Source organism: Manis pentadactyla, chromosome 10 (assembly GCF_030020395.1).
Source record: "Manis pentadactyla isolate mManPen7 chromosome 10, mManPen7.hap1, whole genome shotgun sequence".
In the NCBI taxonomy this organism is placed as follows: domain Eukaryota; kingdom Metazoa; phylum Chordata; class Mammalia; order Pholidota; family Manidae; genus Manis; species Manis pentadactyla.
In genome coordinates, this window is record NC_080028.1 from 3477549 (window position 1) to 3498526 (window position 20978).

Here is a 20978-nt window from a genome sequence, read left to right on the forward strand (position 1 = left end):
ATTTCTCTCTATGCAGTTTCTTTTAGGAAACCATTTTTTTTTTAACTGAGGTTTTAAAATTTTTGTAAGACTTTCCTTATATTAACTGTGGACAGGTTAAGATAAAAATTAACTTTTATTTCTGCCAAAATCATGATTTGCTCTTTGAATATTATTTCACTTAACGCTTCTAGTGCATCTCCTAAATCGTCTAGACGGTCTAATGTTTTTAACGGCATTCACGGGGTCGCTGTCGTGTATCTGAGCGTGGTTACAGGTCATAAATGAAATGCTTCATCAGGATGGTCCATCTTTGGGAAGATCCAGAGGAAAAAACCCAACAGTATATAATCTTTGAACTGATCCAAAGGATGTTATTGCTTAAGTACCACTGAGGTCATGTCTGCTAATAAGAAAATCAAAGTGCTTGCCAATTCCTGGGGCTTAGGGCAGAGGTCCGTCTTGCCCAGGTCCGAAAGTAGTGCTACTTCCCAGAATTACTAAAATACCCTACATAAACTGTATTTCTTAATTTCCCTAAGGAAAAAGATCCAACCCCAAGGCCTGCTGGCTTCAGAACCGCGCCCTACATAACGGTGCCCGGCAAACTGGCCTAGAGGCCAGGGGCGGGGTGGGCCTAAGTTTTGCCCGGGGCCGACTGAGGCAGGGGCACCTCAGGAAGCTGCTGTGGTTGGTGCCCCGGGGCCACGCAAGGGCGGTGGGCGGGCGGAGAGCCCAGGTCACGACGGGCGTGGAGGCCACTCGGGGCTTTTTGGAGGAGCGCGGGGACACGTCCACGCGCACACAGCCTATCGGGGTCGCGGGAAAAGACAGGGATTGTTTCGAACCCATCTTGTCCGCTGCCGTAGTCTCTGCGGAGCCCGGTGGAAGGCTCCGAAAGCAGCTGGCGGGCTCGGAGAAGCCAGGTCAGCAGGCAGAGGCGGGCGTGCTCGGGCCGCCGTGGCCCCGCAGCTCAGGAAAGCGGGGGGTTCGACGGGGGCGGAAGTCCGCCCAGCAGCCCTGCCCCGTGCGGCGCAGACGCGGAGCGGGGCCATTGTGGGCGGGGCCGCGCACGCGCAGTGCTCCGAGGGCGCGCAGCGGCGGCGGCCGTGGTTACTGGCGCGGCGTGGGGCCCGGCTTGCGGCGGCTGCATCCTGGCGCCTGCTGGCGCTGGGGCAGGACGGGGGACGCGGGCAGGGCCGCAGCGGCGAGGGCAGACTGCTGGGCTTGAGCCCTAGTCTGGCTGGACAGGCGCCCCGGGAACCGCAAGGGCGCCACGGAAATGCCGAGATAAAACACAGACGAGGGCCGCATGTAAGGACACGGCGTGTGGGTGGACAGAGCCACGGCAGGAAGGCTGTGAACTTGGTGGGTCGGTAGGAAACCCTCCAACGAGACAGCAGTGAGAAAAGCAAACCCCGAGCAGAGGGCCCCCAACAGAGGGCTTCTAAACGGAGAGCCCCAACACAGGGTTCCCGAAGAGAGGGCCCAGACGTGGGGGGCTGTCAAAGTCTAATGGATTTGCAGTTAGAACCTCAGCATAAGAAGGGGGGAATGGGGTCGAAGAACTAGTTGAAGTGACAATGGTCAAGAATTTTCCAAAAATAATGAAAGATACCAAAACGCAGATCAAAGACTTTACTTAAAGAAGTACAAGCAGGATAAATAACTTCAAAAGAAAAAAAACCCCTGGAGATACATATGTAAGCTGCTGAAAGCCAAACACAGAAAATCTTCAAGGCAGCCCGAGGGATGTTCCAGGGAGAGCTGTGGGAAAAGGCTTGCGGGTGGAAGGGACGGCAGGAGCGAGGGCACGGCGGCGGGAAGGAGCCGGGGTGGCCGACGGACAGTAAGTGGGCCGCCGGAGCCTGGGCCTGGCGGTGAGGGCGGCAGTAACTGGGAATGTAATACCCAAGCTAAAGAGGCCTCAACTGCCAAGGAAGGGGGTTTATTCTGTAGTCCGCTGGGGAACCCCTTAGGTTTGAAGCACCACCCAGAGCCTTGAGTTTTAGACAGTTCTGTTGAATTTTGTCATGTTTTGTATGCATCTACTGAAATGATCGTGCAGTTTTCTTCATTCTGTTGTGATCATGAATTGCATTCACTGGTTTTCGGATGCTAGATCAACCTTGCCTTCCTGGGGTGAATCCACTCTATCATGAAGCATTAGGCTTCTTAATATTACTGAATTCAGTTGACTCATACTTTGCTAAAGATTTCTGTGTTTCTACTCATGAAGGACATTGGTCTCTCGTTTTCCTGTTGTAGCTTTGCCTGGCTAATGGTATCAGGGTCGTACTGAAAGCCTCGTTGTCCAGGCAATACAGGTCTCATAAAGTCACTGGGGAAGCGTTCCTTTCTCTATATTCTGACATGGATTCTGTTCTTTATTATTTACTTCTTTCTGCCTACATTGGGCTGGATTTGCTTTTGTCTTGCATTTTAAGGTAGAAACTTAGGTGATTTATTTTAAACCTTCTTTTCCAATCTAAACATGTGAAGCAGTGAATTTTTCTCTAAGCAGTGGTTAAGCTGCATTCCGTGTATTTTAATTTGGTTTGGTTTTCATTTAGTTCCAAATATTTTCTTATTTCCCTTGTGATTTCTTCTTTGAACTGTGGTTTATTTGGAAGTATATTGTTTAATTTCCAAATATTTGGGGATTTTCCAGGTATCATGTTACTGATTTTAATTTTATTTGGGGGTTGGAGAATGTACTTTTTGCTTTCAGTCTTTTACAGTTTGAGGGTCATTTTATGGCCCATCGTATAGTCACTCTGTCATGATGAATATTTCACGTTCACTTGGAAACTGTGTGACCTTGAGCAGGCCCCGTCCTTACTTGGAGCTTGAGGTTCCTTGTGTGCAGGGAGTGCCCTGTGAAAGAAGCACGCACTGCGGGACTTGAGACGTGGATAGTTCTTGGCTCTGAAGGCCACGTGTCCTGCCTCTTCGTCTTGCAGATGGCGTGTGAGGCAGGGTGCCGTCCCCTGGGTGTGTTCGAGTGCCAGCTCTGTGCCCTGACAGCTCCGTACAGCTATGTGGGACAGAAACCCCCCAATACCCAGTCTATCGTGTGAGTTCATGCTTATTTGGCCAGTGGCCCGTGCAGCCCCTGCCCAGAACTGGTTGTCCAGTGCCGTGCCTGAGTGACACACGGCTTGGGTGTTGTGCTTTCTGCCATCCCTGCCCAGGCTCTGGCTACTTCGGCTGTGACCTGGGGAGGCACGGGGCAGAGGTCGAGGGCCACGTGGTTCTTCAAGAACCGGGGCCCTGCCTGCCTGGCCCACAGTGCATCACCGGTGCCCTGGCTGGAAGAGCTCAGCACCTGCGGATGAAGGCACCTTGCTCGCCCCGCATTTGGGGCTGTGCCTTGTCTTCATTCCTGCTGGTTCCTCAGGAGCTACTCTGTTGGCGAGAAACCTGCCTGCCTCGTCCTCTTGCACTGGTGGGAGTGAGTCCTGAGGACCAGCTTCCATGGATCTGCCCAAAGCAGGCCTGGAGTAGAGCCAGGGGGTCCTGGGGCTGGAATCTTGAAAATCAAATGCCACATTTTGGAAGCTGACCATTACGTTACTCACATGGGACAAGTGGCAGGGGGCCAAAGCTTTCTTCTGGCTGGGTTCCTCTGCTCTCCAGGAACCTGGGTGTCACCATAGAGCCTGGTGGTCTCCTTTCTCCAGCACCATGCACAGGGTGTAAGATGCCCTGGTCCCCTGCTGGAGGCAGGCAGCTTGGGAGGGGGTGTCACCGTGCTATGGGAGTGGGGAGGGCTTGGGAGCTCAGATGGTGGCCTGGGGAGTCAAGGTGGGGGCTTGCACGCGTGGGCTTTTGGCTGGGGAGTGGCTTATTCCACCGTGGCTGTTACACAGCTGAGAGCAGGTCTGATTCCAGTTCCAGGCTCGCCCCCGATTGCTTGCCTTTCTGCTACTGCTTGGTGGGTGGCACGGGGACCAGCTCCTCCCCCCAAGCCCACACAGGGGTTCAGGCCCCCAGGAGGTCTGTGCTGATGCTGAGCATCTGTCAGCAGACGTTGGCTTCACTTCTGTCCTGCAGCCTGCTGGAGGAGAGCTATGTCATGAAGGACCCCTTTACCCCAGACAAGGACAGATTCCTGATCCTCGGCTCCAGATGCACCTTATGCAGCAGGCTGGTGTGTGTGGGCCCGGTGGGTAAGCCGCATGCAGCGTGCAGCATTCCCTCCCTCCCTCCCTCCCTGTGGCCGGGGCCCCACGTGCGTGATCGTGGGAGAGTCACGTGTGAGCCTTTCCCAAGAACAGCAGGAGAGTTGGCCTCTCCTCGCCATGGTGCTGCTAGGAGCCCTCGCAGTCCCTGGGGTACAGGGGCAGGGGGTGATCAAAGGCCAGCTGGTCTGCCTCATGATGGACAGGTCCCTGCAGCCAACAGAGGAGTAGTGGACGGCGGAGGGGCAAGCTGGGGTCAGGTGGAGGGTCTCAGCACAGATTCTGGGGCCTCCGCACCGCCCCCTATGGCTCCTAATAGTTCTTTCCCCTCCTACAACCATGGACATGGCCTTGGGCTCCTTTTCCTTCTTTCCATGAGACAGTGAGCTGCTTTCTTGGAGGAACCGTGCTTCCTTGAGTATTGTCGTGTGCCAGGCCCTGCTCTTGGGACTTGTTTTACTGGTGGGGTTTCCCCCAATTCCCTAGTTGGGCAAAGCAGTATTATGCCCACCTTAGAGGTGAGGACACTGAGGCTCAGAGAGGCTGTGTGGGCCGTTCACCAGGATAGTGAACTTGTTTGAAAACCCAAGGACAGATGGAGTGTAGTAGTGTGGCTGAGGGGTGTGCCCCGTAACCTGGGTGACCCTGTGGCTGAGAGATCCCCAGACATTCTGCCAGGGGCAAAGGGCAAAACAGGGAGCTGTGTCACAGACCATGTTTAAACAGTTCAGCCTCTGTCCCTCAAAGGTCAGGGTGATGAGATGTGACAGGGTCGAAGGAAGTCTCCGCACAGCAACGGCCAGGAGGGAAGACCACACTGGGAGTGTTCCAGGACGTGGGGCGCCTGGCAGGCCTCTGGCGGGAGAGCAGCAGCTGGGAAATTAACACCAAAGGGGAGTGGGGCCAGGCGGAGAGCAGCCTTGAACGCCGCACCTGGAATTTGGGCTGTACTTGGTGAGCAGAGGGAGGCATCCGTGCGGTAGCAGAAACCTCCAACATTCTTTGATTAAATCGCCAGTTGTTAGCAAGTCTCCATGGAAATGGATCTTTTTCAGCTGTAGGAAGGATGGCCTTGTCTTCACTGAGGCACACTCTCGGCTGCTGGAACAGACACCCCCAAAACACAGCAGCCTGATTCAGACAAATAGTATTCACTTTTATTCTCCTAAGAGCCCAGAGCAGGCGGTGCCAGGAGGAGGGTCCACTGCCATCGTCCACACAACCTCCCTGTGGCCATGGTAGCCCCCATCATCAGGTCTGCCTTCCCATGGGCAGAAAGGGGTGGGGAGCACAGCCCGCTGCACAGGGGCTAGGAGGCCTGTGGGGCTGGCCCCCTGGCCCCCGGCTTCTCCCAGCACCAGCTGTCAGGCCCCTGTCCTACTGCTGTGATCACCGGGAGACAGACGCGGGGTTTCTGACCAGCCAGGTGTGGCTGTGCTGCAGCTTCTCTCTGTTCACGCTGCCCGTAACAGCAGGCGTTCTGTCCCACTGCTTTCCCTCCTGGCCGCCCGGCGCTGCTTTGCTTCTCTCCCATCTGCCTTGGGCCAGTCTCCCTGAAAGATCCCCCCGTGCCAGAAACCCTCTGACACCCCGGTGCCTGCAGGTCTGACCCTGGCTCCTCTGCCACCCTTCTCCCCCGTCGTTTCTTTTTCTCTGAAGTGAAGACCATACTTCTCAAGGTGGCGGCCAGGCCCAGGGCCCTGCTTTGCCTCCCCACCCCCTCTCAGCTGCCCGTGTGTCCTGGGGCCCCTGCCCTGCCCCCCGTCTTGCATGTGTGAAGGGCTGGACTTTGGAAGAAGCTGCCCCACACTTCCCTTTCCATGCTACATGCTACTCAACCTCCTACCTCCCCCCCTTCTTCCAGGAATGCAGTTTATTCTACTCCAAGAGGTTTTGCCTGCCCTGTGTCCAGGAGCACATCGATGCCTTCCCTCAGGAAATCCGGCAAGACTTGGAGAAAAGGAAAGTTCCATCAAAGAGGCATTCCAGCCAGCCCGGTTCTCGGACTTGAGTGCCGCTGGGGTCCAGCCTGCAGCAGCAGCAGGGTGGGATGAGAAGGCACCCAAAGGGCAGATTTCAGCTGACATCCTGTGAACCAGCCCAGCGCTCCAGAGCTCTGCAGGGCAGGCACAGAGGGCGGGCCAGGAACTGGCCACAGAGGGAGCCGCGGCCAGCCCTTCTGTTCTTCTGGACTGGAGCTCTAGGCCTTCTGTCAGGGTCGGGCCTGGCCCCCTTCCTGCTCCCACACCGCCGGGCGCACAGGCCCTTGTGCCTTTTGTGTGATTCATCAGACGCAGGAGTGCCTGCCTTGCCAGGCTGCTCTGCGGGGCCCTGTGGACGAGGCAGTGAATGGACGAGGCCCAGCCTCAGAGCTGCCAGTCCCGGGTGGGGAGACCCTGTGTGCTTGTGTTCGGATCATGCTGGCCGTGCTCACGCACAGGCAGGAGGATCTGTCCCCGCCAGCCAGCACTACAGCGCTGCCGTCCCAGCAAGTGAGTGTTCACCTGGCAAAGGCGCCATTTGGCAGTGGCTCCCAGGGAGGCTTCAGGTGCCCGTGTGGGCAGGTGCCCGAGGTATGCTAAGAGCTGCGGGATGTGACTGGGCGGTCCGGTGGGTTTGTACTCCCCACCCATGTGTGATGCTGGAAAATGTTTTGATCTCCATCATATGTTTATGATTAAAAACCCAAACCACCATGTAGTGCTTTGAATCTTCCCCCTAAAGTGTTTGTGAGGCTGGTGTTCTCCACAGCACCCAGGACATGCAGGGCGTCAGGAGGTCAGGTGTTGGCACTTCCAGCCTTTTCTGTCCCTTCAGGCTCTGGCTGCAGCCCCAGGTCCAGCTCCAACCCGAAGGGCATGAATGCCCTCGTCTGCCCGCCTCCACCTGTGTCTGCCCCTCAGAGCTGGTCTGTTGCTTGCCTGGCCTGATCCATAGCAGGCTCGGTGCTCAGTGCCTGGGAAGCCCGTCCCAGGGCCACCGGCTGCCCCCTGGCCCCCTCCCTCCCCCACCAACCCTCCTGCGCCCTTATCTTAGCAATGCTGATTGCTCAGGTGACACAGTGACCCTGCTAGCCTCGTCTGCCGTTCCTCAGGATGAAGACCGTGCTCTGGCTTACCTTGCGGCTCCTGTGAGGCGGGTTTACACTGCCTGGGGATGTTAGCTGCCCTCTGAGGAGAGAGTGAACGAGGCTGTTACCCATCTGTGTGCTGGGCTTTATTTTCAGATGCCCACAATCCTAAAAGCCTCCCCTGCTTCCTATTACTTTGGACAAATGGATGTCATATTCTGGGTCCACACTGACCCAGGTCCATTCTGGACACTGAAAGACAGAAAAAGGGACTCTGTGTACAGGTGGCAACTCCTCCGGTGAGTGGGGTGGGGTTGTTTTCAAACTAAACCTTCCATCTCACAGCATCACTCCAAATTCACCAAATAATTTTAAAAAATAGTTTATTTTTAAAAACCATTAAGGCAAAACTGTACCCTGAAATTAACTCTTTACATTCATCAGTCTTACAGTAGGACATTCCAAACATAAAAGTTCCCATACATTCAGGATATAAATCGATATATATGATCCGTTCAATCTCCTAGTGGGAAAAACAACCAAGATTTTTAAAATTAAAGTTATTTTATAGCCATTTTCTAATTACCTGGAACCACTGTCAATTTCAGTTAAGGTGACTAGCAAGATTCCATGTGCTCTGCATACCGTGCTTCCTGAGGCCGTGGCTGCCCACCCAGACCCAGGAGAGTCCTGCCTAAAAAGACCTGCTTGGTAACTGCTCCTGTTTAGTATAAAAAAGGGGTCTGTCAGTCCCTGAATACTTTAAGAGTATAAGGCACCTAAGAATAGCAATGATAAACACGCGCCAAGAAGCCAGGCTCGGTCTCGCTTGGGCATCTGCACTGATCCGACGTGTGTCATACACGCTCCCCGTCGGCTTTCAGCAGGATGGCTCTGCGGTCCATGCGGGGTACAGATACAATCAACCAGAAATTTCGCTAAGATGGCGAAAACAACATGGGAGACTCGGGGTCTGTGGTTCTGTTTTACGCTTCAGGCCTGGCCATCTGGGGGCTGCCAGAGAACCAGCTGGTGCAAATATTCCATCAGAATATTTCAGATCGCCCAAGTTCTTTGGTAATAATAACCCACAGGCAGTCATTCTCTGAAGAGCAGACAGCTACTTACTACCCAGGAAGAGCTGACGGTCTTCCCTGAGACGCTGCTGCAGGAAGCCTGGCCTGGCCTGGGTCTGTGGCAGCCTCGCCTGCTGCGCTTCTTGACCGTGACGTGTGACAAAGGGAACGCATCTACCCAGGGAAAGAAATCCTACGTGGCTCAGGAGCAGTGAGAACCTGCATGTGCACGTGCGCAATTGCATTTCAGTGGCTTGAGCTTCCCCTGTGTTTCCAGCAGGGTCCACAAGGCAGGCTATTAACACACGTTAATTGACCTAATTTCAAAATACTCCAAATGTTTGTTATTTGATGTATTATTTTAAGTTATTACTTGTATTAAGATTTTTTTAAAACACTAGAATCACAGTATTTAAGAGAGAGCTGTTAACATATTCTTTCTGCCACACAGTGTAGAAAACAGTGATACTCAAACACTAAACTTACTGAAAAGGGTGCTGAGTGACATTCATCTTTTGTGAGGTACTTTCTTTTTGGGTCAGAAAAAGGGAATAGACCATCTGTGCTTTTAAAAAGATTATTTTCCAAAAGTGAATGATTTTACCTTGAAAAGATGGGTCACTCACTCATCTTCGGGGCCTGAAGCTTGACCTCCCTGCCTCAAGGTTGTGTGGAGGCCTGAGGGCGCCTCTGGGCCAGGATAGCGGGTGGCCCTCCTACCCCCACCTCAGGGCTCACCTGCGTCCCATGAGGCAGGGCCAGTGGAGGTGGTGCGTGTGCACCAGCTTGCCTGCTGCTGTGTTTGATGCAGTAACAATTTAGGTGCCGAGCGTGGGAAGACAGGCTAGGGTGGAGAGGTTGGTATAGTCCCTTCTCTGGAGAGAAACATGCAAGTTTTCACATTTAACCTAAATTAACCAACAAATTTCAAACTTAAAAACCTGACCCAGGTCTTGATTTGCTGTCTATGATGTAAAAATACTGATGTTTCTTAGTTGTTGTTTTTTTTTTTTTGTAAATAAAGCATTTAACAGCCATGGGACCACTTAAAGTCCTGGATGTTCTCAGTTGCTTCAATCAAGAGGTGACACTGAACATGGATGCAGTTTGGTCTGTTCTGTTTGGCAAAGGATTTCAAAAGGGTGTGGCTCTATGCATTTCAGCCGGACCACATCCTATGGCCTCCATTTCTTGGGGTTGGGGAGTAAATGGTTCTCTCATCTCAAACTGAAAATGTGAGAAGCAGCCAGCCGCTGTAGATCTGAGAGGGCGGCGGGCCTCAAGCTGTGGAGAGAGCAGAGCCGAGCTGTCCTCCGAGCCCTCCCGCTGCAGGTGTTCAGGTGCCTCACTTCCGACAGCACCGCTGGGAGGCGGGCCGGAAGGATGGCTCCCACCGTCTGTGTCAGGAAGGCTGGAGTCCTTCCTCTTAACTGACAATGCAATGCAAAGGCATGGCTGGTGAGAATCATTAATCCCAGAAGATCCCTACAACTCGGCATGGACAAGCGTCAGGAGAAGTCGGGCCACTTCTAAAAGAAGAGGAACAAATACACAGAGCCTGGCATTGGGCCTCTTGGGCTGGCAGTGCCAATGCTGTAAAAAACTGGGTATGGGGAAAGAAATCTGGACACTTAATAAGCAGCCCTCAGGTGGTGGCACCAATCTTCGCTTGTGACTTCTACGGTGGCTTAATTTCCTTGCCTCCCTGAACGGACACCACTGTCAATCGTGAACGTAAAGGTTTTGAGTAAGTACCCTGAAGGAACACTTGCATCAAGCCAGGCTCCCCCACAAAAGGGGGGAATAGGGCCCCGCCCACCTGTAGTAAGTGACCAGCAACGGTGGGCATGTGGAGGAAGCACCCCATCCCCAGGGCCAAAGACCTGCAATGCTGGCGGCCCTGGGTCTTGAACCTGGGCCTTTCCACTTTAAAATGGGGTTGATTCCCAATCTCTCCCCTTTGTGGGGCTGAGAATCAAAGGAGACACAGAACCTGCCTTGAGAACAGGTGAGATCTGCGGGCATGTGGGGAGTTGGGAGCACCTGACACGCTCTCCTAGCGGGATGTGCATTTTGAATGGCAACATGTGCTGCAGAGGCACTACTCTGGAAGCCCCCACAGAAGGCCAGGCCGGTGGCTACGTCAGTCTCATGGGTCATAACAATGGGCCCACATTTAAACGGGAGTTTGTAAGATATTCCAAAGACAGGTACGGCCATTGGGCCAAGATGAAACACCCTCCACCCTGCATCTGGCCACTAAGTATCAGCTGGCCTGGGTGTCACCATGGCTTGAAAAATGGAGCATGAGGCAGGAAGTGCCTGGAGTCAGGCACAGAGGCACAGGGCCAAGACCTTGGGAAGTTGGAAAGTCAGGGTCCTGCAAAGGTTCGCTCAGAAGCACCGCTTCCCATCCTCGCCTGGCAGTCTCTGTGACAGGTTTATTCACGGCCAGCAGGCACAGCTGAGGAGCGGGAAGGCCTTGGTGGGGTGGGTCCCCACAGGCCATGACGGTCGCCACTTCTCCCAAGCCAGGTTGCATTCACACTCACAAGATCAGGGTGGCAATTTCTGCACATGCATATTTTTGAGGCACCCTTTAAGCAACAAAATTTCCCTTAAAAAGCCATGGAGCCCCTTCTCAGAGGGCAGACCAGCACAGGTGAACACATCACCTCTGCACCCTCAGCCCAAACGGGGCTGCAGATGCCTCGGGAAGGCCCCAGGTATGTTGTGTGCCTTAATCGCAACACTGCCTTTCCATATATTTTAATGAGGTAGCTGTGTGATGCTGTGGATTTGGGGAAACGGTCACTGCGAAATTAATAGTTTACTCATCATATGTCAAACAAAGTATTTTGACTTGTGCCTTGAGCTTCTGCTCAGATCTTAGGATGCCTCCCTGTCCCTTGAGCTGCTGCACAACCCTTGAAGCCAGTTTTAGAATTGTACCAGTCCAGCAGAAAGGTTCATTCTGTGCTCTTAAAATGAGAAGGTATCCCCTTAAAATGGGACAGCTCTCGTGGGTGTTCTTGAATGCACTGAGCACCGAGTTCCTTTCCCCTTGATGTCACATTCGTTATTTATGTACATGCATACACACTCTTCAGGAGGATGCTTTAAGGTCAGCAGAGTTGTAGGAAGGCCACAGGGTAACTGGAGAGCAAGGTGGGATGAAAGGATGGCCCTTAGTGCTGCGACAGGATCCAACCACTCCTGAACCAGCTCCTGCCGACACAGTGGGGCGCATCCCGCATTTGCCAATAGTGGACCTTGGGCAGATGCAGCCCTCAGCCTGCTTGCAGGCAGGGTGGTGGGACAGAATTCAGCAGTGGGACACCCACCTGGAAATGCCCAGGAGGCAGAGGAGGAGGGATGTGCTGGGGGACCAGGTGGAAGAGCCCAGGCCGGCTGGGGCATTGGGTACGTGTCTTGGATGGGCCCCTTCGCCCTCTCGGCGCTGGAGCCCGGGGGTGGGGAGTGGGGGGGAGGGTGATTCTGTGGCCTCTGCAGAGTCCGGCACCATCGGTCTAACAGTGGCTTGCAGAAGAGGTCAAGGAGGTGAGGAGGGGAGTGGCGCCCCGCCCTGCAGCCCCATGGGAGGAGGCCGTTTGCAGCTTCCTGAACCCGCCTGGCATACCCACTGTACATTACGCTGTTGTCTGCCCAAACCTAGGACTCTTCTAATAGTTCCTACTTGAAATCTCCAGTCCGTGGGACTAGTGAGTAATTCGTCTACATCTGACTACTAATGTTCTGAGAAATCCTCAATTAGGTGACCCAAAACATTCTGAGTGGCAATTAGTGACTCTTCTTTAAAATGAGTGGGAACGTGTGATTTTCTTCCAATTAATAAAAGTGAACAATGTCAAGTGATTTTTGATCAGAGGTCTGTGTGTCCCCCTCTGTGGCTTCACTGACACCCCTGATGTGGAGCCTGGGCCTTCCATCAGCTTGACTGTGACTGCAGAAGGTGAGAAATAAGGAGCTATTTTAACTCCTGCTTTTTTCTTGTTGAAATCCATAGTTTCCTGTTCCCTCTACTTGGCATTTGCATAAAGCTCATCTCAGGAGCTGCATCCATTTCAATCCAACAATTGTTTACCAGCAAAATAATAACAACCTTCTAAAGCCAAATTTTCTCAAGATTGTGGGGGGCATCCAGGGTACAGCCAAGCCATAAATGGTGACCACCACCAGGTGTCTGGTGAATCCCATGGAGGTGCTGGTCCTGGCAGGCTGAGCTCAAGTACTCTGATGGGACATTGATCTACTGCGTGGGCAGAAAGTGCATTTCCAGTCCGTAAGCTCTAGACGAAAACCATAATGAACGCTGCCTTCCTAACTGTGCCGAGGTTGAAAAGTTGGTCTTTAAGGCTGACACAGATATTTCAGATGTTGGAAAATCACCTTATGTAATTGGAACAGGGGATTAACTGTCTGAATCTCTGTAAAAACAACCAGCCTGTTGTGAATCCTGAGACTAAGAAAGACCACCATAGGAAGGGCTTCACACCTGCCTCTCTTGTTCTCCAGGGGACCCCCAACTCCAGCCCACCCTGTAAAGTCACATTTGCCTCATCTTCTCCATTCTACCACTGAGAGTTAGAAAAATAAAGCTGCATATTTTAAAAAGCAACATGGGAAAAGACCAAGCAGCTGCCTTGACACACAGGCCCCTGAGGAACATTTATGAATGATTTGCTGGCTTGCCCAGGAAAACACTCTCATGACCCCCAAACAGCCTGACCGGGGTGGTTCAGGTCTGATAGGAGAGAGGTGAGAGGCATGGACATCTGATGTACTGCCGGGGGTCTGTCTGTTCCTGCTGACCACAAATGCTTAAACAGGCATATAAGCAAGTCCAGGGGAGGGTTTTGAGATGTGGTTTTCTGGCATCTTCCACACAAACCTGGGAACAGGCTTTTCCACATATTAGTTACAACCACGAAAACAGCTGGAAACAAAACCACTACGTTTTGATAGCTTATCAAAGAATTCTTTGAAATTCTAAACCCTATGATTAAAAAACATCATGCTGTCTTTCTTCAAGTTCAGGAAACAGAACTGAAGTCTTCCAAATAAATATTCTGCTGCTTTTCAAATACCTAACTTTTGGATACATCTAGATTTACAGGATTATAAAAGAAAGTGCTGATTAGTTTTCAAAATTATAAAGGAGCACAGCAGTCAAAAAGCGGCAGAAAAGGAAGACAGACTGCATTTTGAGGTCAACGGTTAATTCAACGGTAAAGTACGTGATATAAAGAAATCTGCACGGATTATTGTTAGGCCAGTGAAAATCAGGCTGCTAGACATCCTTCTCCTATTTTCCAAGTCCTGACTATCAGCCACTTATCACCAGCATTTTGATACTTTGCACGCTCCTAGAATTACTGGTTAAAAAAAGAAAGAAATGTGGACTAGGATCCCGGTTACCTAGAGCTTATACTTCCATCCCCTAAGGCTGCGATGGTGGGTGTGTAAGGTGCGTTGCTCCCATTTCTCGTGCGTAGTGCTGTCATCTGTAAAAATCCTCCAAGTTTCCTTTCCTTGTTCATTTATAAGAAATCAGTACATATCCCTGTAGATCTCTTGCAGCAGTGGGTGCAGAGCTGCGTCAGACTCCGTCTTTTTGATTACCTGGACAAGCTGCGCGTGCTCGGTGACCAGCTGCCGGAGGTCCGCCATTTTTTGCAGAAGTTTTGGGAAGAGAAAGGTGTTATCTGGGTGGTTGCTCTGCACGTGCAGCTTGAGCACATGCACGATGCCTTCCTGCATCTTTTCGATGTGCCCCACGTTGAGAAGGCCAGGGCGGTCTGTCCTCAAAGGAAAGAAGAGGTGTGTGAGTGCGATAATCACTCGCCAACGCCTTGCGGCTGCCCATCGGTTTGAGGGACTAAACATTCTCAGTTTACATGGCTTTTCTCATAAAAGGCTTCTCTGCTTTTCGGTCCTGCCAACTTGCCCAGAAGACAGAACTAGAGTTTTCCAGTCACAATGCCTATAGGGGCAGACAGGACCCACACTCATCCTGAATGTTTACACTACCCTACTTAGATTGATTGACAAGCTTCCTCACGGTATGGCCTCTCATTTTGGATTTACCTAATTACCGCCTGTCCGGGGAAAAACCCCAAAACAGTAGGAGTAACTATACGTTCTGATGACGATTACAGCAATCAATCTAGCAGAATATGGGGAAATTAAATTCTTCCCAAGTCAAAACTAGGTATTTGGTTTCAAGATTTTCACCAATATTTACGGAGTGTGACTATGTCAGACTAGGGTTTTGTGGTGTAAAGCACTGTTACAGCACCTTCAGAAATGAATCGGCTGAAAAGAAAGCGGAGCGAGAACGGGAGGGAGGGTCGGTGTGCGCTGGACAGGGCGTGAGCAGCCCTGGTGGCCGCGGCCTCAGGCTTGGTGCAGGAGGGGCCGCCGCTCCTGACCAGGCGGCGAACCTGGGGAGGCTTGGCTTTGGGCCCCAGACTCCCTGGGACAGTCTCGATGGCATGTCCTACCCTTGGTCCAGAAAATACCCTCCCCCATCCGTGGTGAACAGGCGTGGTTCTCTTCAAAGCTCCACTTGCTGCTGGAACTTTCAAAAATGGGGCAAATGATGTGGAATTTTCATTGTGTTTTTGGTTGTAAAATAAACACAATGATTTGGAACTGAGCCCACCCCCATAATTTAAATCCCATCATACAAGTTTCATGTACATCTCACTAGACATTTTTCTGTATCTAGGATTGACATATAATTGTAATTTCTTTTATAAAGCTATGATCATACTACATATAAATAGTTTGGCAACTGCTTTTTACCCATAACACTATGTCTAGAGTGTGCAAAGGACACTAATGGATTACATACAATTGCTTTGCCAGTTACACTTTTTGCCCGAACATGACTCCCTCCACCTGACTGAGCCCAGCTGGAGTGGTAACAGGGACCTGCCTCGAGGGACTTATGGGGAGTCTGGGGGGTTGAGGCCAGCCCCAATTCTGTGGTCAACTTCCAGCAGTTTGCAGGGGCATTTGCCCCACTGGTCTCCCCAGGGCTGGGTAAGGTCAGCCGAGTTTACAGTAGAGGGATGACCTTCTTATACCCAGGACAGGGCTATTTAAAGGAATATGACACCGAGCTAAAAATCTGGGTGCTTGCAGAGCCAGCTTCCCTGTAGAGAGGCCCAGATTTTCCTTCACTGGGATCCATTTCCTTTGGCAAAGCAAACGTTTTAATTGCTTCCAGTTAGCTCCTGATATTTTTCATTATGAAACAGCATAAATATACCAACAGTGGCAGTCACTTGTACTAACATCTGTATGGCACTTTATAGATACCATCTGTAATGTGGACATACTTTGAGAATATAATACATAATAACATTATACACCATACCTTATGACACAATCATAAAAATATCTAATGTATTAGATATTTTGATATTATATTAGATATTATTAGATATTATATAATGTACAATAATTATGTAAAATATCTAATATATTTGATATGGTTATAATTTATAATGATAAATAGAATGTGTATTTATATACAATTATAAATAGAACACATTCATATAATGTACAAATATATATTTATATGTAATATATGCTACGAAATGACATGACATTGGGGTATTTCTCACTTAATTCTAGTCAGTGGCAGTGCAGGGGCTCCGACACCCTCCCACCCCACCAGCACCCATTCTGCTGCCCCATGCCTCTCACACTGGATTTACCACTATTGAATTCTTCAAAACAGGAGGCTATAAGTGCTATGGCACCATATTAAATCAATAACTCACCTCCACAGCAAATTATAGCAGCCACAAATAGGGAGATATCACTGTCGTCCAGCTCCAGCGCGTTGAACTTCATCGCGAAATCAAACTTAGGCTCCATGATATCACAGAACGGTTTTCTTAGGCTTTTTAAGAATTCACGAGTTATAAAACCATTTCCATAGGCTACTAGCATCCCGTCTTTATTCATCACAGATGACAGCATGGCAAATATGGCCTCATAAACTCCATATTTCAGCAAAGTGACTTGATCATTCAAGTCCAAGTTTGCAAAGCCGGGGATGGACTTGGCGAATTCCGTGAGCTCGGTGACGGTCTCCACGGACGTGTACTGGCAGCAGTGGAAGATGCGGACTTCCGCCTCCTTGTTCTGGATGCCGTTGGCCACCAGCTTGGCCACGAGTGTCTTCTCAGCCATACACAATGTCTCCATGTCATGGATAACAAAAGGCTGCAAGGGAGACACTGGAGTAAGTCAGGCGGTGGGTGACAAGCTGTCCTCTTAACTGTGACAAGCTGGTGAGTGGCCACCACACCCAAATCACCTGTGGAAGGTCAAAGAATGTACAGAACACAATCCTCGTCCTTGAACAACCGCAAAATCAGCTGGGGAGAAGGAGGCATTCATAGATACACAGTGACGATGTAAACCAGCAAGAGAAGCAGCGTTGCCCGCTGCCAAGCGGGGGTCTCATTGCCAAGAGAGTGAAGTACTGATTTTGGCAACGTAAAGCTAACGAGAAGATGAGCGAAGCACTTTTAATATTTTACAGTATTTTCTGAGCTCTAAAATATTACTACTAAAATAGTCTTAATTATAATAATGTTTAATTTTCCCATTTTATGAACGTCATAGATAACCATCATTATCTAATACTGTTGATGAATAAATCTGCCCTGTAAATATATGCAACTCAGAAAGCTGACATCTGTCTACAGCAAGTAGACAGTGTTAAACCCTTGCTCCCTGGGGATAAACTGGAAAAGCCTGGAGAACCCTTGTTTCCTTGTGCGTAAGGCTGAACCCTTCACACTGGCACTCCACATTCTGGAACAAATGCCAGATCCCCATGGCCACCTATATGTTGCCATACCATTTGCTTCTAAACCCACTGGTCCTGCCACATTGTATAGTTCTAGTGGAGGACAGAGATGGCTGGCCACTGTTTGATGCCACCATGCCTAAAGGCATCATCTATCTGGTGGGGCATACGACTAAGGGCACCAACACCCGGCTGGCCAGAATGCATGCCAGTCGGTGTGCAAATCCTGGAGTACATATATCAGGGCATAAGCAGCCCAGTGACTTTAAGAATCACCTGCCACAGGGCAAAACGCATCTCGATGGTGCATTTGGACTCATGGCATGCTGTGTCCCCTTATTTCTGGGCTCAGGAGAGCATTTTGGGGAATCAGGGCACAAAACCATCCTGAGGGCACCCAAGGGGTGTACCTGGCACCCGAGCAGGGTGGGTGTGTTGGAGCAGTCCAATTTTATTGGATCGTCTTTGAAACATCTAAATAGAGTTGGCATTTGCAATGCAGTGTCAGACAAGAAAAACTTGGTTCCACATCCAAGGAAAAGGGATTCTTTTTTAAATTACCTGTGAATGAGTGGAAACATTCTGAACACAAATTCAAAGCCAAACTGCTACATACCTCAAGTCCAATTAAGGAAGATTAAAACCATTTCTCTCCAGAGATCTTACAAGCAGGCCAGATTACATGGTTTGGGGAACGCTGGGGAGCAGGTCTGCTTCCTAGAAAGTCGGAGCTCAAATTTAAGGAATTAATATTTATAGGATGGACGAGAGAAATGTTTTTAAAGGATAGATGGCAATCTTCTGAGTCCCAGAAAATACACTATTAGGCCACCTTGACTTTATTCAAATCACTGGCTTTTAAAAGTATCTTCAGTAGAAAGAAACGTGCAAAATTTAAAACAAAAAAGTTCTGTGGTCAAAAAAATTCAAGAAACACTGAGTTAAATGACGTGGGGGCCTCCCAGAGCCTTCAGCACGAGTGCGCCCTGCACATCGCCAGGAGCAGAGACAGGGGATGCTGGGGTCACCGTGCGTTTGATGACAGAGCGTTTACTTGTCGGTAGAGCACCTCATAGGGCTAGTGCAGGATCGGCTACATAGTTTACAGGGCCCAGGACAATGTGAGGCCCTTTGTTCAAAATGATCAAGTATTTCAAGACAGTGACGACAGCATGAACGCCAGCACACGGCCCTCCTAAGCAGGGTTACAGGGAAGGACACATGCCCACAGCACGGGCGAGGGGCTGGTCCTATGCACAACCCGCAATCCTAACTGGAGACTTAAGTGGTAACAAATGCTCCATTTCAGTTTTATAAAACTGTCACCTGGATTTTAGAAAGCAGGCCTCATTAACAGGCCAAATCAGAAGCCATTTAAATTCAACCAGGCCCTAACGTTGAGACACTGGTGTTAACTAAAGCTAAAGAGAAGCTGTACACTAGCCCATTAGAAAATTTGCCAAACCTTATTGATAAACATTCTTGATAAGACTATTCTTAAAAATCCACGCAGCTTATATTTAACTTTGGAATGTACCTTCCCACACCGGCGGTCATTTCAAATAAAGCGCATTGTAAAGATCTTAAGCAGCTCAGGACAGAAGGCTGCTCAGGTTCCCCCAAATCACTCCTCATCAAGACCAGAGTGCTCCCCTGACACACTGTCCTGCTTACACCTGCTGGTGCTCTGTGCGTGTTAGTGATGGTACTTATAAGAACTCGGCTCCAAAATACACAGAAATGGCATTTTTTACATAAAGTTAGGCAGTGCCATCTTTTAAGAAAAATTTAACTGAGGATTATTGGTAGAATTTCTTTTGGGGAAATTATTTAATAAATGTTTGGCTAGGTTTTCCTACATATTTATAGAGACAATATAAAATACTAAGTATGTTTTCCAATCTAAAGACAAGTTAAGCAGTAGGGGTCCTATTTCAAAATAACAGGCAAGACCCCCCCATGGGGCACAAGGCATCACCCATCTGAAACGGCTGCGCTGCCAGGATGGCACCCGGGAGGCCCCCGACCCAAAGATGCAGGTTTTAGACCCTGTTCTCAGCCACGTGTCAAGAACGAGTCTCCCTGCTTCCTTTACTTTTTTCAGACAGGACGCTTCACTCTGTTGAGATCGCAGTTGGCATTCCACGATGGCTACGACAGACTCATGGTTTTGTCTCAGATTTAATTACGTTCTCAGAGGGCACACATTTTTCTGTATCTGAAGATATTGAAAGACTCTGAAGATGATTCCTGACCATTCTGAGCAATGTGGCAATCTCTGACATGAACATATACTGTCCCCTTCCCTGGAATTTTATGAAGTTCTGATGCTTGTTACAGTCAACAGCAGTGTTACAGTATCATCACCTTATATTTGAATTGCTAAATCTAAATCGTGCTAACGAGTTGGGTTGTTTTTCTTAACTGAACACCCTCACTCATTTTTCAGAGGGGCAGCTAGCTTCTAAAACCAGAACCCGCTGAGCCTGAGAGGTGTGTGTTCACCTGAGTGCATGTGTATGCATGCATGCATGTGCTCATCTGTGTGCACATTGACTGTGTATGCCCACATGTGAGTATGCACGTGTGCATGTGCAAGCCCTTGGTTGCTGGGAAGCAAAAATCAGCAGGAAGATGCTGATGTGCATGCTCCTCAGAGTCTCATTTGCATCTTGTTGTTTTGTTAAGTCTTCTTGTGACATTCGTAACACCTCACAGATCAGCATGTTTTCCTTTAAGACACTGTTGAAAAGCGCCTTTTTTGGAAGCTAGCTCAGAAAGGACTGCATTGCCCCTGTGCCTCAGCCCTGCTCTGCCCGTCACCCTCAAATCAAGGGGCAGTGAGTGCCCGAAGGGCTCTGGCCTGGAAACTCAGGGCCCAAAAGGTCCTGAGATCTCAGGGGCTCCAAGCAGCCCAGCAGATGAAACAGACGTCATGTCCACCCCATCGCCCCTGCTCCTCGGCTCAGACCGTCTTGGTCCAAAGCAATGGAACCTTCTCAGCTTCCATGCAGTTCCTTCCCCCATCCTGGCTCACTAGCTCCCTAACGGGGCCAGGTCAGCCACAGACCTTCACTTTATCCCATCCCCAGGCTATGGATGTGGTTGGAATGCACAAAGGAATGGTCTACTGCCAGGATAAATTCCACTCCCCATTTCTAGCAAACCAGAGCCCTGCGTGCAAATTAAATATGTGTGCAGCACCTCTCTTTCCCCATCAGGGTGTCTGTCACACATCCCAGGCCCAAGTGGGTGAGCGTGCAGGGGCACGTACAGCCTTGCCGAGGCAGTGCCCGAGAAAGCCTCTCCTAGGCTGGCTGGGAGGTGAGCCCCACTCTGAGCTGAGGGCCAAGGGCCCCATCTTGCTCCAGGTCAATGCCTGTGTAGTGTGCACAAGTTCATGTTTTCACAGTCTGGTGAATAAATCTGTTTACGGCCCAAATTCATGAACCCCCAGCCCCCAAACACCCCCCTTGTGGGCTGGTGGGCCTTTCTGCAGCGCTATTAACATCAGACATATCCTCTCCTAAACCTCCCAAGCCTGTACACGACTCGGCTGTTTGGGAAACAGACTCTGCTTCTCTGATCAAGTCCTGGGTCACAGGGAGCCTCACTGAGGACCGTCACATCACCCCAGGTTGGAACTTTTGTAAAAAGGTTATGAAGTGGTGAACACGGGTTAAGGTGAATGTGTCAGGGCCAAAGCTGGGAGACAGGAGGGTCACGCAGAGGACACAGGTGGGACTTGAACCCAGCTCAGAGCAAACGGTGTGATCACAGGCAGAGAGTGGGCGCCTTTCAGACTGACGCCCACA

General features: G+C 50.4%; 2 protein-coding genes across 10 annotated transcripts in view; one reads left to right on the forward strand and one right to left on the reverse strand.

Moving 5' to 3' along the window:
- The first annotated feature begins 1050 nt into the window (after positions 1-1050).
- CDPF1 (cysteine rich DPF motif domain containing 1) lies at positions 1051-6859 on the forward strand. Of its 6 annotated transcripts, none has more exons than XM_057486285.1 (5): positions 1098-1347; positions 2943-3055; positions 3174-3433; positions 4010-4147; positions 6028-6859. In XM_057486285.1, the coding sequence occupies exons 2-5, from the start codon at positions 3019-3021 to the stop codon at positions 6172-6174; spliced, it is 582 nt and encodes a 193-aa protein (XP_057342268.1). In that variant the 5' UTR covers positions 1098-1347; positions 2943-3018; the 3' UTR covers positions 6175-6859. The 6 variants fall into 6 exon arrangements, with proteins under 6 accessions (XP_036762530.2, XP_057342268.1, XP_057342270.1 ...); XM_057486287.1 differs by having other exon boundaries at positions 4010-4132; XM_057486286.1 differs by having other exon boundaries at positions 3174-3427.
- A 740-nt stretch (positions 6860-7599) lies between these two features.
- PPARA (peroxisome proliferator activated receptor alpha) overlaps positions 7600-20978 on the reverse strand; it is a 64868-nt gene continuing 51489 nt past the window's right edge. For 3 of the 4 annotated variants that reach the window (XM_036906628.2, XM_057486280.1, XM_036906629.2), the window contains 2 exons: positions 16124-16571; positions 7600-14128 (listed from right to left, as the gene is read on the reverse strand). In XM_036906628.2, coding sequence (XP_036762523.2) covers positions 13881-14128; positions 16124-16571 — 696 coding nt within the window. In that variant the 3' untranslated portion in view covers positions 7600-13880. Of the gene's footprint in view, positions 14134-16123; positions 16572-20978 lie in introns of all 4 variants that reach the window. The other variant, XM_057486281.1, reaches the window with a different exon arrangement.